Here is an 18703-nt window from a genome sequence, read left to right as displayed (position 1 = left end):
CCATTATCCTGAGACCTCGCGGGATCCCCGCTAAGTTGCTGGATGTCATGGACAGCCAGTACACTGATACTGTGAGTACTGTGCAGAGTGGAGGCAGAACCTCTGTGTTTTTCCCAGTTGATTCTGGGGTTCGTCAGGGTTGTGTTGTTGCTTCTACCCTGTTCAGTCCTTGCATGGTCTGGGTGTTGGGCAGGGTTATGGGGTCCAGCATCTGTTGTTGAAGAAAGATTCACTGTTCTTGACTTTGCCGATGATGCTGTGATCTTGGCGGAGTCAATGGAGGATCTGTTTGGGGCTCTCGAGAGACAGAGTAAAGAGTCCGAGTGTCTGGGCTTGCGAGTGTCCTGGATAAAAAACAAGATCCAGGCCTTTAATGACCTCTTGGATATAGCCATCAGCAGTGTGTCTGTTTGCGGAGAGAGTGTTGACTCTTCCTATGAAGTCAGTAGACAAATTGGGAGAGCATATGGGGGTCATAAGGTTGCTAGCTACTGTTATCTTTGCAACCGGATGAAGGTCCAAGTCTTTAGAGTCCTGGTGCTTCCTGTTTTGCCATATGGTTGCGAGACATGAATGCTATCCAAGTGACCTGAGACGAAGACCAGGCTCCTTTGGTACTGTGTCTCTTCAGAGAATCCTTCGGTACTGTTGGTTTGACTTTGTGTTGAACGAGTGGTTGCTCATGGCATCCCAAATGAGGCATATTACCTGCATTGTGAGGGAGCATCAGTTATGGCACTACGACCATGTGGCGCAATTCTCAGAGGGTAATCCAGCTCACAGGATCCTCATTGTTGAGGAATGTGAGCAGCTGCACCAGGCCAAGGGGACACCCACATAATACTTGGCTGTGGCTGACTGATGGTCATTTCAGGAGGGGGGACTGGACCACGTGGCTGCCTGGAGGGCCTCCAACCAGAATCCCAAGCTGTTTCGTTGTATGGCAAGTGCAGCAACGCGCTGTACCAGTGTATGCTTCCCGAGCTAACCTGACCTGCTTTTTCCAAAAAATGATGGTGCCCCAAAATGGGGAGACCATGTATAAAAAGTGCTTTAACTTAAATGTATGTAAATACCCTTAAATGAAAGCCTACAATGTGCACTTTAATCACATCTGAATCGTTTGATTTGTAATTTTAAACTGTGGAGTTGAGGGGTAAACCAATGAAAAATGTGTCTTTGTCCCAAACATTATTGAGGGCTCTGTGCATATTGCCATTTTTATGGTCAAATTAAACACAAATTCTAGTCAAATTAAATAGGATTTATTTGGAACAAGGCAGAGAGTAGTCAATTTGTTACACAAATTTCTTTTTGGGATCGAAACAGAAACCAAAATGATAACTAAAAACCACTGTCAAAACTAAACAAGACCTCTGAACCACAAAGATCTTCCTAAAAGTTTTTTTTTTTCTTTAATAGCTTGAGCATTAATTACTTTCTAGTCTTCTCTAAAGTTTTTCAAATTATAAATGCTTTCATATTGTGAGCGACTATCCAATATTATTAATGGATATATAATGGGTCACATACTTAGAAACTATACATCATCATGGTGACCAAACACACTCACAATTGCTGTGTCCATGAAAAAACATTAAAAACAAAATAAAAATATTTTTCAGAAAATGAAATAAAATTAAACAAAATTGGATCTTAAGAATTTCTAACAAAAATTAACTGTTCCTCCATTGTAATAAATAATATATAACAAAAAATTATATTGAGTATATGCTTTCTTTTGCATACATTTTATTGAAATTAATTAATATATTAAAATTATATATACAGTATCTGTTAACATTAAATTATTAAAACCTGAGCATTTTATTTGTGTTCTGTCAGGGTGATTGTTTAGTCTAAAATGCCATGGTGCTAGACTGTATATAGCAAGGTATTGATAGCATATTTTAAATAGTTTTACATCTCTAAATGATGAAAAAGAAAGTGACTGGAACTTGTTAAAACGATTGTGAGTAAAATGTAATTATTAATATAATTTTACTCAAATGAAATACAGCATTTACTTGTGTTTATGTATGGTTTTCTTTGCTTACTCTTGTTTTCCTCTCACATCTCAAAACTATGGGTTAGGCTTATTAGCAACTACAGATGGGCCCAGTTTGTGTAAGTGTGTCTGAATATGCAAGACTTTCCCTTGTAATGGACTGGCCCATGGCTGGTTCCTACCGTGAGCTGGATAAACTTGGTGTTGACAGTTAAATTGATTTTATCCAAAGACAAATTTAAACAGTTCTTACCAATACTACTGACATGGTTTATGAAGAGACATAACTAATGGCATTATGATATGCCTCTATAAATGGATAATTAATTCAGGCAAGTGCAACATTTAGTATGTTTATTATGTATTAGCATGTCTAATGAACAAATCTATAAATACAATATAAATGACATAAATTGCTAATATTAAATTCAATGTAATGTGAAAGTTGATTGTGTTAATACAGTATTGTGTCTTTATTAATATGCTGAAAAATATTTTAAGAATAGCAGAAAAAGTAGAAGTAGTTCAGTGATAGTCTTTTCTGCCTGAAATTGCTGTTGTAATACAGTCTAGTTTGTAGTTTTATAGGTGATGACATCATTCATTAAACATTTTTTATAAAAGTAAGTGCAGGTGGTGATCCTTCCTTGAAAATTCAGATTTCTCCCATTTTTGCTTTATTTTTACATGAACACTTCTTTTGATTTATGTTCTAAAATAGTACATTTTCCTTTGTTACCTTACTAAATTTTATAAATGAACTAACTTACTGGTATATGAAAATATGATCTGTTGTTTCCTTCATATTTTTCCATGATGAAACTGTTAATGTTGCCTGCAAAATGTAAATAAATAACAAGCAAATCAACTGGTTTAGTTTAAACTTTAAAATCTAACAAAGCCAATGATAAACTTTAAATCTCTTTACAAAATGCTTGCAATTTAGAAACAATTAGGTTTATAATTTTTGTCTTACTGGAACTATTTTTACGATATATATAAATCTGAAGTGAGAGTGGGATTACAATCAGGATTTGGTATTAAGCCCATTATTATACTATAGATGGCATTAACCAAGAAAAGAAAGACCACCCTCCATAGTTAATGCTTTTGGCAGATAGTTTTGACCAACAAGAAAGTTGAAGGGAGCAGCTGGAAATGAAATTAGAGCAATGAAGGTAGGCTCTAATGGGACATGGGTTGAAGATACTGTAAGTAGATCAGAAACTCCATATACTTTTTGCAAATATAGCAGAAAGGATAAGAATGGAAAAGTTTAGAAGTGCACATGAGAAGAGGCTGAGACCTTCTAGTTGTTAGAATAAATGTTCAAAAGAACAGAGGCAGAAATTGAGAAGAGAATCTGAGTAGGATGAAAAAATTGGAGAAAGTGTAGTGGAATAGTCTATAACAAAACACAGGGTACAAGTAAGCCCGCGATTCGCTAGCGAATCGGAAATCCAAGAATGGCAATCAGTTTCTGTTCCGTCCAATATTTGGATGGATGACATATCATGGAGGGTGGGTGTGTCTGGGGAAATGTCATTTAATTAAATAAGCATATCTGTACTAAAGCGGTTTCATTTTGTGGAGACGTGATTACGTTGCCTTTGCTGACACCGACTGCTGGCAGAGTGGAGCACAGCAAGTTTAGTTTACAGGTTGTGGTGTTCGTGTGCCAGCCACTGAGTCGGGGAAGCCGCTGGGTTTGAGTCTGTGACCGTTATGTGATCTATATTACTGGCACAGTGGATTAGAGCAAGTGTAGTGAACAGGTTGTGTTGTTTGGGCGCCACCTACTGACTCTGGGAAGCCGTTGCGTTTGACTCTGGGGCGTGCGCCACGGCGCAATATGTGCCTCAGTGGGAAGCCGCTGCGTGATGAAATATCATGGAGGGTATATGCGGTGGTGTGGGCGGTCGCGTCCAGGTGGCTGTACAACCTGGCGTGCACGCTTTACCTCAGGTTTAGTTCACAGGTCGTAGGCATGGTAAAGTTTCCATTTAATTCAATAACCCTATTTGAACTAAAGCGGTTTCTCTGTGTGGGCGCCTTCGTTCATTGTTTGTATCCATACGGGCTCGTTTACAGGTCGTAGCCATACGGGCTCGTGTTTGTATTACTAATCGTTGAGCTCCCTCCATTTGGATACGTGCCTCCTTTGCCTGTGCTGTGTCAAAAGCGCGTTGTGGGCGCGCTCGTTCATTGTGTTTATCCATACGGGCTTGTTTTGTATTTCCGTTAGTTGAGCTCTTTCATTGTGGAGCCGTGATGTCTTTGCTTCTGGTGTGTGAGAAGCGCGTTGTGGAAGCCGCCTGGCATAGTGGAGTAGAGCAAGTATGGCCGCCACCTACTGACTCTGGGAAGCTGCTGCGTTTGACTCTGGGGCGCCGTGCCTGTGGTTTAGTAATATAGATAGATAAAAGAAAAAATATGCAAGGCGGTAGTGAGACCTGCAATATTGAATAGAACAGAAATATAAGGAAAAACTAGAAAGATGAGACATGAGTCAACACTTCAGGGGGCTGAACACCTACAAAAAAAGTGGTAGTTTTTGCAGAATTAATTCTTTTTAGACTGCAAAAAATGTTTAGAACCAAGACAATTGCCAGTATTTATCATAAACCAATACAAGAGTATACAGTATTTCGATATTATATAGTTCCTTGAATTAAAAAAAGTGATATTGTTTATGCCACTTAATTTCCAATTACTACTCCATATGTACATTATATAACTTCAATTAGGTATTATACTGTATGTCTTTGAATATGACATTTTACCTTGTAAAATGCAGGACAGAATATACACTATAAGGCCAAAAGTATGTGGACACCTGGTTATCACACCTATATGAAACTTCTTGGAAATCCCATTCCGAAACCATACAAATTAATATGGAGTTTCTCCCCCTACCCCACCAAATGACTAAAACAACCCCCACTCTTCTGGGAAGGCTTTCCACAAGAGTTTGAGAATTTGTGAATTCAGGTACTGATATTGGATGAGAAGACCGGGCTCTCATTTGATATTCCAATTCATCTCATAGGTGTTCACTAGGGTTGAGGTAAGGGCTTTGTGCAGGGCACTAAAGTTCTTTCACACCAAACTTTGGAAACCATGTCTTTATGGGCCTGGCTTTGTGCACAGTTCTACATCCTGGAACAGAAAAGGGTATTTCTCAAACTATTTCCACAAAGTTGGAAGAACGGGCTCCTGTCAATCACGGAGAATCCACTGCATCCACTAAACAGTGTCATCTCCAGACAGAGGAGCAGCTTTAGCAGCAGACTGCTGTCAATGTCCTGCTCCACTGACAGACTGAGGAGATCGTTCCTCCCCAACACTATGCGACTCTTCAATTCCACCCATTATACAAAGTTATTGTCGGCTTTACCTGCATTTTTATGACTCTTTAATATTGTTTTTATCAGTACGCTGCTGCTGGAGTATGTGAAGTTCCCCTTGGGATTAATAAAGTATCTATCTATCTATAGTCCACAATTTTCTAAAATGTCTTTTTATGCTGTAGCATTGATAGTTCCCTTCACTGAAACCACTGGGCCTAACCCAAACTCTGATAAACAGTCCCATACCATTACCTCTCCTCCACCAAACATTATAGTAGACACTCTGCAGTGCTGAAGGTAGTGTTCTCCTGTCATTTGCCAAACCCGGGTTCATCCATCAGATGGCCAGATAGTGAAGTGTGATTCCTCACTTAAAACAACACATTTCCACTGCTCCACAGTCTAATTACGTTGTGCTTTACACCATTCCATTCGACACTTAGCATTGTGCATAGTGATCTGAGGCTTGTGTGCAGCTACCCGGTCATGGAATCCCATTTCAAAAAGCTCCCAGTACACAATTTTTTTTACTGATGTTGCTTTGAGAGGCAGTATGGAACACTGTTGTGAGTGATGCAATACTGGATAGGTTATTTGTACATGTTATTTTCTTCAGAACTCGGCTGTTCCATTCAGTGAGTTTGCATCTACCATTCTGGGGCTGCTCCTAGTCGCTTCCGGTTCACAATAATAGCACTTACTGTTGACTGGGTAGATTGATCAGAGCCGAAAATTGTGATAGAGGTGGCATCCAATGACAGTGCTACATTTAAAGTCACAAGCTCTTCAGTATGACCCATTCTACTACCAATGTTTGTCAAAGGAGACTGCGTGGCTGTGCACTTGACTTTATACATCTGCTAAAAATGGGTGTGGCTGAGCCACCTGAACAAATAACTTGGTGGGGTGTCCACATACTTATGGCCATATAGTGTAGCATGTATAAGGAAGGTTTTCAAATAATTAGACTTATAGACCCAGAACAAAAAAAAATCCTTGAAGTAATTTTCTGAAATTACTACAGTATCATGTAACAGTTGTTGCTTTTTTAGACACAAATTATTTCTGTCATCAAGTACAATTTAAAACATTTTTAAACATATTAAAATTGTCCAACCCATTTGAACATATTGTTATTGGATAAACAGCTGGGATCATACGGTTTAAAAAAAAGCTTTGGGCTTAAACAAATTCTGTAGAGACAATTGTAAAAAATGGCTTTCATTTTTTTTTTTGTTTTATAAAGGAAACAGTAGGGTGTTGTACCGTGTTAGAGGCAGCACGGTAGCGCAGTGGGTAGTGCTGCTGCCTCGTAGTAAGGAGACCTGGGTTCGCTTCCCGGGTCCTCCCTGCGTGGAGTTTGCATGTTCTCCTTGTGTCTGCGTGGGTTTCCTCTGGGTGCTCCGGTTTCCTCCCACCGTCCAATGACATGCAGGTTAGTTGCATTGGCGATCCTAAATTGTCTCCAATGTGTGCTTGGTGTGTGTGTGCCCTGTGGTGGGCTGGCGCCCTGCCCGGGGATTTGTTCCTGCCTTTGTGCCCGGTGTTGGCTGGGATTGGCTCCAGCAGACCCCCATGACCCTGTGTTAGGATATAGCGGGTTGGATAATGACTGACTGACTGTACTGTGTTAGCCATTGTGGATGCAATGAGAAGTCAAGCCAAATTACACCTTTTATTGGCTAACTGAATTGATTACAATATGCAAACTTTTGAGGCAACTGAGGTCCCTTCTTCATTACAACCTGCCTGAAATGAAACAACTTCACACATATACTAAGCTACAGTTTTTTTTATCCACAAATACTTGATTTTAGGCTAAGTTAAGCTTCATTGTCCCACCATGATTTACATCACTAAAGCACCTAAATGCTGTAAAAGGTTTATAAGAGCATGGTTTTTGGGTCATTTGATCCTCTGGGTCTAAAGGTGAAATCACTGAAATTATTTTGACTTTTTTGAGGATGTACCAAATAGTCCCTAATTTATGATGCTCTAATTCAAACATGTTCATTGAAGTAAATGGCATATTTTACCAAGTTTTATATTATTATCATAAGCTGTTTACAAATAAATGTTTAATGTTTTCAAAATGTCCCATATGGGCAAGACAAGTACATATCTAAGATATTTCTGCTGTGTTGTGCCCATTCCATGTTTCATGTTTGATATCCATCCACCCAGCCTGTTTTATATATAAGGGAAGATTGACAGACAAGTTGAAACAGTCTTATAGAATGGTATACTGATGTGTTTTCATATAACTGTAAAATGTTACTATTACTACAATTAGATGTTATTACTGAAACATTCAGTACATGAACATTCATGTCTGACACTGTCCAGAAATTAGGTCTTTAAGTGGTACCATGGACAATATCAAATAAATTTTTATCATCCAAATGCACAATCCAAGCAAGCACTGCAATAATATCTCAAACTTGAAATATAAATTCCATTTAAATTATTAGATTTAAATTTGAATGTTTTGTTATGGTATTTTAATAATTTAAAGCAAAATAACCTTTGTTCCATCAAAAGAAAGATCAAGGCGGTACCATATTCTCAAAGAAAGTCTTGGAGAACTCTTAAAAGCTCCATCATTGCCTGAAGCATGATGAACCTGGACTATTAAATCACCTAGAAAACAGGAAAGAAACTTATGATCTTCCATTTGAATTTAGGTGCAAAATTAAAACAATACGTTTTAAATTTAAGAGCTGACTACTTGTTTATCATTGGTATACATTATATTTAAAATTAAAAGAAAAAAGACTAACTAAAGGATAATACTAATTTTATATCTTGCTCACATAATAACTAGAAAACAAGCAAGTCTAAAGAGGTGTTCATATAACACAGACAAGAAAAAACCTACAATTAGATAAAAGTGTAAAGTTACTATAGGTCTGATGCTATAAATAAACAACATATTCACAATATAAAACAGTATATAAACTGAAAAGTAAAAATTTTCTGATGAAAAAACAAGAATGTAGGCAATATGGTGCTTACCTGATTCATTTACTGATAACATAGGGGTGTCATATAAATTGTTTAAATTTATGAAATGAACAATTCCACAAAGCTTTTGTTTACATTCATTCAGTAAGTAAATCCAAATGGAGTAAGTAAACCTAAAAAAAAGAAAGCACACAATAATATATTTTACAGAATTTCACCTAACATCAGACTCTCTGTATTTAAGCACAATAGGAGGGTAAAAAGGGAATTTTCTGATATACGAGTTTAATGCAAAATTAAATACTAAAACAATTGCAGTTACCCTGATATTACTTGGATACTGCCTTTCTTCATTTCAGAAGGGAATTGTAATTTTTAGGCTAGGTTTACATTTGTTTGTGTTTAAACCACCATGAACTAGACAGGCTCCTGTTATAATTATTTGGATAAACAACCCATTAGGAATTTAAAATGTAACTACTCTGAGAAATGTTATCAATTTATTTTAATGTGGCACCAATATTTGGGTTTTCCATTCAAGAGCAAATTATAATTAGCAATCCCTGCCATAAAAAAACTGTCAAAAACAATGCCCAAAGTGCAAAAAAATAAAGCTAAAGCTTTTTCTATTGATTTAGCTAAGGACAAATACTTGTATTCATTTTTTAACATGGTTATTCAAATACAGGGTAAAGGTGTCTGAATCATGTTTCACCAGAATCAGAAACCAGTTAAGAAACAAACCTGGACAGGATGAAGTCTATCACAAGGCGCTCTCATAAACACACTAACACTCACTTACACTAGAACATTTTAGAATCACTAGGCAGTGTGACTACATGTCTTTGGAATGTGGCAGGAAAACGAGTTCTCTAGAAAAGCCAATTAATAAGTTAAGGTGGCTGCAAACAGATGTGTCACACACAGAACAGAGGCAATGATCTCAACAATACAAATTTTATCCTGGCTGTTGAATGGTCAGCTTTGTCCTTGCAGATATTTTAGAAGTCATACGAGTCTGCCAATCCTGTCTACATGATCTTTGTGGGACTTGAAAAAACTTAAGACTACATATCCTGTAATATATTATTATGGAGTTCTGGAATCGTTGCAACAGGCAATTCAGTTCCTGTTTTTGAAGAGCCAAAGTTATGTTTGAATACTTGCTTTTAAAAAAGTTCAATGAACTCACAGGACTCCACCAATGGTACATCTAGCCTTGTCTCCTATTTGTAATTTTCATGGACAGTGCATCAAGGCACATCTAAGGTTTAGAGAGTATTGAGTTTGAAAAACTTAAGATTATATTTTTTTTGTTATTGTGTTTATGGCCTCATTAGACTGTGATTTCTGATTTGAACTAGAGCCATTTGCAGCTGATTGTGATATAGCTAGAATATAAATTAGCACCTCCTGTATCTCTGAACTTCACAGAAAGCAGATGTGACATAGACATCTAATACAATAATATAAACAATATAAAAAAATCTATGTAGATGGCCCAAGTGAAAAAAAAGCACTTGTGGAGCCCCCGATATTTTAACACAAAAAATGCAATTGCCACTAAATTAACCAGAGATGTAAAAATTCAGCTGAGAAACTTCTGTTTTTTCACAACATAACATTGTTCTTCTTTAACTGTCCAAAAGAATGTATAGGGAATATAATCTATTGATATTTTTCTTAAATTTAACTTTTTCTTACTGGAGAAGCATTGGATGGATGGATGGATAGATAGAGATTTTTATGATTAAATAAAAGTTTATTGCCTACTCCTGTTGATTTCCCTGTTGCTCTATCTTGCTATTTGGGGTAAAGAGAAAAGATGTCTTCTAAGATAGATAGATAGATAGATAGATAGATAAAGGAATGCGGTCTCCTAAGAAAAAAGGGTGCGCTGCCCTTTCTTATATTGTTTCTCTGTATTTAAAGACCAATCTAACTTGACATTGATGTGGACCCCAAAGTACTTGTAGAAGTGCACCACCACTACATCCACTCCCAGACTGGTGACCGGAGATAGAGGTTCTTTGCTGAGGCGAAAGTCAATAACTAGTTACTTGGTTTTGCTGATATAAAGTTGCAGGAAATTCGTTCCCCACCTGACTCCTATACTCTGTCTCATTCCCCTTATCAATACATCCCACAACTGTACAGCCACTTGAGAATTTCTGTAAGTGTCATGACCTAGTATTATATTTATAGTCTGAGGTGTGCAGAGTGAAGAGAAAAGGAGACAGCACCTTGTGGTGGTCCAGTGTTGTTCACATCCATATCTAAGACACAGTCCTTAGCCTCACAAACTGTGGTTTGCCAGACAGATAGTTCATTATCCAGGGCACCACAGGCTAATCCACCTGCATATCTCTGACCTTAACTCTAACAAGGATAGCTGGATGGCACTGAAGACACGAGAGAAATCAAAAAACCTCCAAGATGTGACATCATGGGCCTTAGTCATATGATTTCAGCAATCATTTTACTTTTTGATTTATTTCAAAATTCTTTCATTTAAAAGCAAAACACAAAAGAGCAAAATCTGATATCCTTAGAAAATTAACATTCAGTCCCCACTTGGAAAAGACAGCAATGCAAATAGAGAGCCTCATGTAAAATAGTTTTTGTATATAATCAAATAGGAAGTGGAATAAAAAAGCTACACTCGGGAACTGGCAAGTTTACTTTAGAATTACATTGATGGGTTTCTTCTAAGTTCTGAAAACATTTGAACAGATCCTCATAAACAGAATTTAAATTTTTTATAATATGAGATAATACAGTACATCTCTTTCTCACCGAGTAATAGAAGGTTGTTGGGATTCATCAATGTGAGGAAAATAAGTCTTTGTGCAATTACTGTTATATATTAAATTAAATTAAAATGTTGCTAAGGTGTTAGAAGTGATAAATACTAGTTTTTGCCCAAGTTGTCTAATTGTAGGCCACTCCCAAAAAAATGTGGCCTAGTGTGCAGGCACTTTGACACTGCTCACAGGTTGGATATTTCCCCGAGTACATTTTAGACAATTTTAAAAGAAATGTATGTGATCAATAAAAAAAAAATCTTACTTGAATTATGGGATGCTTGGTGCATATTAAACTAGGATTTATTTTATAAATTGGATAATTCCATTACTTTCCTGATTTTTCATCCAGACTAGTATAAGGGACAGATACAGATGAAAGGTGTGGGAGGCTGGATAGGTTGCTTTAAACAACTGAACAGTACACAGGTGCTTTTCACATTTTTATGCAGAGGCACCTAAAAATTCTAAGACAGAACAAGAGAAAGGAAATATTAACAGATGCACCTTTATTAGGACAGGTAAAACCTCAGTAGGCAAGTCAAAACAGAAAAAAGCAAAGGATGCAACATCACAGAGTAGCAGATATTCAGCATTTAAAGTACTGAATAGAAGTAAACAAGTGATCAATTGACTTGTTGGATTATCTGTTAAACCCATATTGGAACAGACTCTGGGGATTTCCTATGTGAAGGCAGGAAAACTTTAGCAAAAAGGCTATCTAAACTGTTAAGGGTCTGCTCTTAGGAGCTGAGATGTAAGGAGGAGAGATCTAAAAGGATAAGTATTTGAATCAACAGCAGAATATCACCAGAAAGAACAAAGGATAAGAAGTAGGATACCTAAGTCCACAGGGAAAAACCTGTGAGAAAAGTTCCTGGGACAAAGAGGAATAGGTTTACAACCCATCAGAATGTGACTATGGGGGTAGGAGAGAAAGAGAGCAAGCTATTTCTGATCTATCCTTTTCATCCCCACAATTGTAAGTACCAACACAACAATAGGCTTCATAGCCATAACTCCTGGCAATACTGGAAATTAAGGTTAAACCTATCATATGCAATAATGTACAACCTTAATTTAAAATTCTAAAATGACAACAAAAGCTCAGAAGTAATGTCTCTGTGACCAAACAGTAAACTTTGTGAGCTGGAATGTCAAAGGTCTTAATCACGAATTAAAAAAGAAGAAAGTATTCTATCACCTAATAGGTCTAAATGGCAAGATAGTATTTTTACAGGAGACTCACTTAATCAGCAAGGATCTGTTACAGTTGAGACTGGACTGGCCAAATATTCCACTCCAGCTACACAAAGAAAACTAAAACGCATGGGAATCTTAATTCACAGAACAATTTCATTTGCAGTATCAGGTGTAATATCTGATCCTAAAGGGTGATATGTGATGGTGATAGGTAGTTTATTTAATTGTAAAGTGATTTTGAAAAATGTCTACGCACCAAATGTGGATGAGAGAGACTTTATCCAAAATGTATTGGCATAGATTCCTAACTTGAACACTCACAAAATTACAATGGCCAGAGACTAATGGTGTTTTAAATCCAGACCTGCATAGGTCTTCAGCTACAGGGGCGACATCTAACACTGCAAAAATAATCACACAGTTTTAAAGTGATCATAACTTATCAGACCCATGGAGATTTCAAAGTCAACACTTAAGAGCATATTCCTTCTTCTCACCAGCACATCATTGTTACTCAAGAATTGATTTTTTTCTTTATAGAGAACAATTTCTTGCCCACAATCAAATCTTGTAAATACGACGCTATATTGTTATCTCCAACCATGCTCTCTGTTCATGGAGCTCACATTACTATGCCCCACATACTCATCTCGCAGCTGGCATCTTAACCTCGTGTTATTATCTGACAAGAACTGTACAGAATTTATATCCAAGCAAATTGATTTTTTTTTTTTTTTTTTAAGAGACAAAAAGGTTTCTGTAGGAATACTCTGGGAAACTCTCAAGGCATTTTTAAGAGGACAGATTATCTCTTATCTCTCCCACAAAAATAAATTGGAAACCAAGAAGGCCTCAGAGTTAATCAATGAAATTACCAGAATAGATCAAGAACATGCAAGGTCTCCAAATGTGGCACTTTTGAGGAAGCGGCAGGCATTGCAATCAGAACTCAACCTTTTGACAACAAAAGAAACAGAAGAACTAATTTTAAAATCACAACATCATTACTATGCACACGGAGAGAAGGCTAATAAGATCTTAGCTCAACAAATCCACAAGCAGGATGTTTGCAATGCACCAACAGAGACAGAGATACAATCATTGGCCATAAAAATATAATGCACACATTTAGAGACTACTACAAGTCCTTATATTCTACTCAGTTTAAAGAATACAAGGCACAATCTAATGCATTTTTTAATACATTACAGATACCACAGCTAGATACTCTCACTGCAGAGGAATTGGATAAATCTCTGACACTATCAGAATTACTTAACACTATAAACTCAGTTCAGAGTGGGAAAGCAACAGGTCCTGATGGCTACCCTGCTGGATTTTATAAAAAAAATTTCAATCAAGTTAGCTTCCTTTTTATTAGCAACATTAGCAAGCTAGGGACAATAAAATTCTACCTCAAACTTTTCGCCAAGCATCAATTAACCATTTTTCCTAAGAAAAATAAGGACTTATTACAATGTGCATCATACAGACAAATTTCACTTCTGAATAATGATGTTAAGATACTCTCCAAAGTCCTAGCTAGAAGGATTGAGAAAGTGCTTCCTTCAGTAATATCACAAGGCCAACCCGGATTTATTAAAGGTAGACATTTGGCTACCAATTTTCGATTCCTATTTAATATAATATTTTTACCCATAAAGTCTAACATTCCAGAGATCTCATTATCTTTGGAGGCAGAAAAAGCATTTGATATGGTTGAGTGGGATTACCTATTCACCACTTTGCATAAATTTGGGTTTGGCCCTAACATATGTGCATGGATCAAACTACTGTATACCAGTCCAGAAGCTTCAGTTTGTATTAACAGCACTATCTCAGACTACGTCAAAGTAGAATGCAGTACTAGACAAGGATGACCCTTATCACTACTGCTATTTGCAATAAACCATTGAGCCAGTGGCTGTTTACTTTCAAAATGCATCAGCGATAAAAGGGATTTTCAGAGAAGGACTTGAACAGAATATATCATTATATGCAGACGATATGGTACTGTACATATCAGACCCACAAAATTCAGTGCCTGCAGCCCTAACTGTACTAGTAGAATTTCCAAAGATATCTGGTCTTAATTTGAACAAAAGTATACTTTTTCCAGTGAATTCTCTAGCAAACAACAATAAATTGGACACATTCCCTTTAATCATTGCATATCAGTTTAAATATCATGGGGTAAACATCACAAGTAAATATAAAGATCTTTTTCAACAAAATTTTCATGTTTGCATGGACAAAATTAAACAAGATATGCATAGATGGTCTACCTTCCATCTTTCTTTAGCAAGAAGAATTAACACTATCAAGATGAATATCCTTCCTAAGCTTCTGTTTCTATTTCAAAACATCCCCATATATATTAACAAATCATTTTTTAAGAAATTAGATTAAATCATAACCTCATTTATTTGGAATTTGAAATATCCACGCATCCAAAGGGCGACTCTACAATGACCAAAATCAGAAGGTGGCATGGCTCTACATAATTTTCAGTTTTATTACTGGGCAGCAACATACAAGCTACAAAAACCTGGACACTGACACAAATAGATGAACACATACTAGCTTGGTATGCAATAGAAATGAAATCCTGCAGTACCTCTTTATATTCCTTGCTTTGTAAACCAGTAAATACAAGATATCTTCAATATACTAACAACCCAATTGTCCTTCATTCACTCAGAATATGGAACCAATGTAGGAAGCACTTCATGTTAGAGAATATTTCATCTGTGGCACATGATAACCACCTTTTCCACACTGTTGAAATTACACAGTTTTTAATGTTTGGAAAATGTATGGGATTAAATCATTTAGAGATTTGTATATAAATAATGTCTTTGCATTCTATGAACAATTACATTGTAAGTTAATTTCCCATCAATACATTTTTCCAATATCTCCAAATTAGAAAGTTTGCTAAACAAAATCTGCCCAAGACTCAAGACAGCATTTCTATAATATATAAAAGCATTTTAAAGTCCCTTTCTTTTAAAGATCCCAAAGTACAGTGGGAAAAGGATCTCTTACTCAATATTTCAGAAAAGGACTGGGAGGCAGCCATGTACAGAATTCACTCTAGCTCCGTATGCGCAAAGCATTCAATTATTCAACTTAAAATTTTTTATCAAGCAGATCTATTGCGATTAAAATTTTCCAAAATGTTTCCAGGGCAAGATCCAACCTGCAATCGTTGCAATCAAGCTCCAGCTTCACTAGGCCACATGTTTTGGGCGAGCACCAAATTAACATCTTTCTGGACAAAAACTTTTAAATGCCTCTCCTCTTTTAGAGGATCTGTTCAAAACTTTTTAAAACCAGGCAGGATCTAATCAATAATATTTTAGAATAAGCACTTATATTGGGCAGAAAGACTCCTTTCCCTCTAAAGGTTTTACTCTGGCTGTTGGCCTTTCTCTCTTTCTCATGGGATGTGGTATAGAATGTATGAAGCCTGTCATTGCGTTTGTTGACAACTAGGATTTTGGGAACAAAGGGATTTATAGGCTGAATGAAGCTATACAGTATAGAGGGTAGAGGCTTCTGAAAGGATTCATTTAGAATGGAAGACAGAATAATAAAAGGAGTCTAGATGATGAGTAGGCAAAGCATAAGACAGACAAAGACTTTGCATGTTCTTAACAATAACCAAATTTGTAATGAAAAAAATAAAAAGGGACTAAAGGAAGAGCAAAATGAGACTGAAAAGACAGTGTCTTCAAGTGCACTAATACCTGCCTAGGAGGATAAACAAATGACCAGCCACAGATGTTAATAGCGTTACCATGAAAATGAAAGTGTTAATATGCTATTTTGCAACTGAACCAATATGTCTCTCCATATGATTCCAAATACTAAGGGCATAAGAAATAACAGGAGCAAGGCAAAGCATATATGACTTGAGCAAAAATAACCAATAAGAAGTGGAAAAATTGGAATATTCAATATGTGCACTTCACCTGAAAGTTAATAAAAAGATCCTTTTTAGTCAGATTAGTATGGTCAGCAAAAGTTTGTTTTCTTTATATTTTTCTTGATAACCTCCCTTTTTTCTAACTAATGATTTGTTACATGTCAGAAAGTATAATGCTAACAGGAAATATACAAAAAAATTAAAATTACTGCACAACAAGCACAGTTTTCCATGTAGTCCTAAGACTGGATGATGAACAATCACAATATAAAAAAAAAAAGTGTTGACCAAGAGTCATATCAAGCTGCAAATATCCTGAGAACAGCAGTACTGATTTTAATAATTGATACTACTAAATATCCCTTTATAACTTCCTGTGTAAATAATGCAGGGACAATGTAAAGAAAAGTAACTTGTAAAAAGTGTAACAAAACAAAACACATGCAAAATTTAAAAATTTACTCTCTGTCACTGTAGTGGTAGGGTGTTGTACTGGGTGAGCCATTGTGGATGCAATTAGAAGTCAAGCAAAATGATACTTTAATTAAAATAAAAACACATCTTGTCTTGACACACTTCCTGTAGCCTTTATTGAACAACTCATATTTTACCAAGAGTTTAATATTCCTGCCATCTGATAAACTTAATTCTGACTATGACTTGCCATACAGCTATTATGATGTATCCTTAGCCAATACCTACTAGCTTGTAATTTTTACTTTGAAATGGTATTACACTGAGAACATTTAACAAAACCAGTTAAAGGTCCAGTATAACATGAACAATATTGGTACACACTTTATTAGTTGCTCTGCTCTGATTTTTCTCAAATGGCAGGGAGTGGTTTTTCATATGTACAAACTTGTGGACATAATAATTTCCATCTTTCAAAGAAAAAGTAGTGCTATATTTCATTCACCCCAACCTGAAAAGAACGCCTTAAGAAATTCTTATCTAGATCATTTATATATTAATAAGAGCGATGATCCCTCCGGAATGTCATTTTTAACATCACCTGATTCTGAAAAAGTTACCCTCACCATAATCCTGTGTTTGAGTCAATTTTGTACCCACCTACACACCACACCTTCAATTTCTGTTTTTTTATTTGATCACTAGCCTTTAATGTAGTAACTTATCAAGCCTTCTGAAAATCAAGATAACAGTATCATATGCACCTGTCTTACTGTATCTTTTAGTTGCTTTGCCACAATATTCTGAACCCGTGCAGACTATTTGCTAATACATCTGTTCTTGACATGTGCTGCTTGATCTTCTCCTTAACAATTGCTTCCACTAATTTACTTGTCATGCATGTTAAGCTTACTTGTCTATAGTTACTTGAAACAGCCTGATCACCCCTTTTATACAATGGGATAATTTTGCTAGCTTCCAGTTTTTAGGACTTTCCACATTGTTAAAAGATTTCTGAAAAATGTTAAAATGACGTATTCCTTTGTGTTTTGTTTTGATAAACAGAAAGATAAACTATACTGTAAAGTACATAGTCAACTTTATGAATGAGTTACCTTGGAGCATGAACTGCTTGCACTCTGATTTTCTCTAAGTCTCTGTTAATGAAAGGATAAAACTTTTTTATAATTCCATATTTCTGGCCAGTCGATGCATGTGGAAACTTCAAAATCTCTACTGTACCTGAAAAAAAGAAACAAAATGTATTTACAAATCTATATTCATATGTATAATTGACATTTCACAAGACACATAAATAGTGACCTACTATACATCCACTTGTCAAATTATTTTGAACCCTAAATTTAGTGTTGCTAAAGTTAGGGCCCTATAATAGTAGCATTGGGTGCAGGGCAGGAACAAAACCTAAACAAGGTGCCACTGCCATACTGTGTACTAATAATTGTTAAAAATTAATTTCAATTCTACATATTACATTTCACCTCTGCTTTTGAATGAAAGAAGGAAATAGAGGTACCACCACAGGAATTTCCAATTTAGTTTTCCAGAGTTTAATGACTTGGCAGAGTTTAAGGCTTTGGTGGGGATTGCCATTTTAACAGATGCACGATATTACTAAAATAAATCTTCAATAAAGGGTTCTTTTTGCCTAGCTTCAGATTTAACTTGAGAGTTATCACGTCAGCTTGTACATTTTGTATACAGCATTTTCCTCTTTTATGTGTCAGATAGCTGATCCTGTTGCCAAAACAGGCCCTTAAGCAATCGGTCTGAGCAACTGAAACAACTGCAAAGTTGTATGCTTGTGTCTGCATGTCCATGTTACTGCTCCTTATGGAAGACTGTCCTGCCACTACAAACAGGTGTGCAGTAATCTGAGCAAACCTCAAGCACATATCACATACACACACACACCTCATGACAAAATATTTAATAATTTGCAGAAGTAATGAAGCAACAAAAGAAATATGCTATTTCTTTCCATCAACCCAATCCATTTTCTAAACCC

At 36.3% G+C, this 18703-nt stretch overlaps 1 protein-coding gene across 2 annotated transcripts in view; it reads right to left on the bottom strand.

Annotated features, from left to right (window-relative positions):
* The window catches only part of LOC114652019 (protein sel-1 homolog 3), a 78362-nt gene that overhangs the window by 43969 nt on the left and 15690 nt on the right, over positions 1-18703 (bottom strand). For both annotated transcript variants that reach the window (XM_028802167.2, XM_051927640.1), the window contains 4 exons: positions 17790-17916; positions 8374-8495; positions 7883-7998; positions 2779-2843 (listed from right to left, as the gene is read on the bottom strand). In XM_028802167.2, the coding sequence (XP_028658000.1) occupies positions 2779-2843; positions 7883-7998; positions 8374-8495; positions 17790-17916 (430 nt within the window). The remainder of the gene's footprint in view (positions 1-2778; positions 2844-7882; positions 7999-8373; positions 8496-17789; positions 17917-18703) is intronic.

Source organism: Erpetoichthys calabaricus, chromosome 5 (genome assembly GCF_900747795.2).
Source record: "Erpetoichthys calabaricus chromosome 5, fErpCal1.3, whole genome shotgun sequence".
In the NCBI taxonomy this organism is placed as follows: Eukaryota; Metazoa; Chordata; class Cladistia; order Polypteriformes; family Polypteridae; genus Erpetoichthys; species Erpetoichthys calabaricus.
The sequence above is the reverse complement of the archived record's forward strand: the minus strand, read 5'-3'. Positions and strand labels throughout refer to the sequence as shown.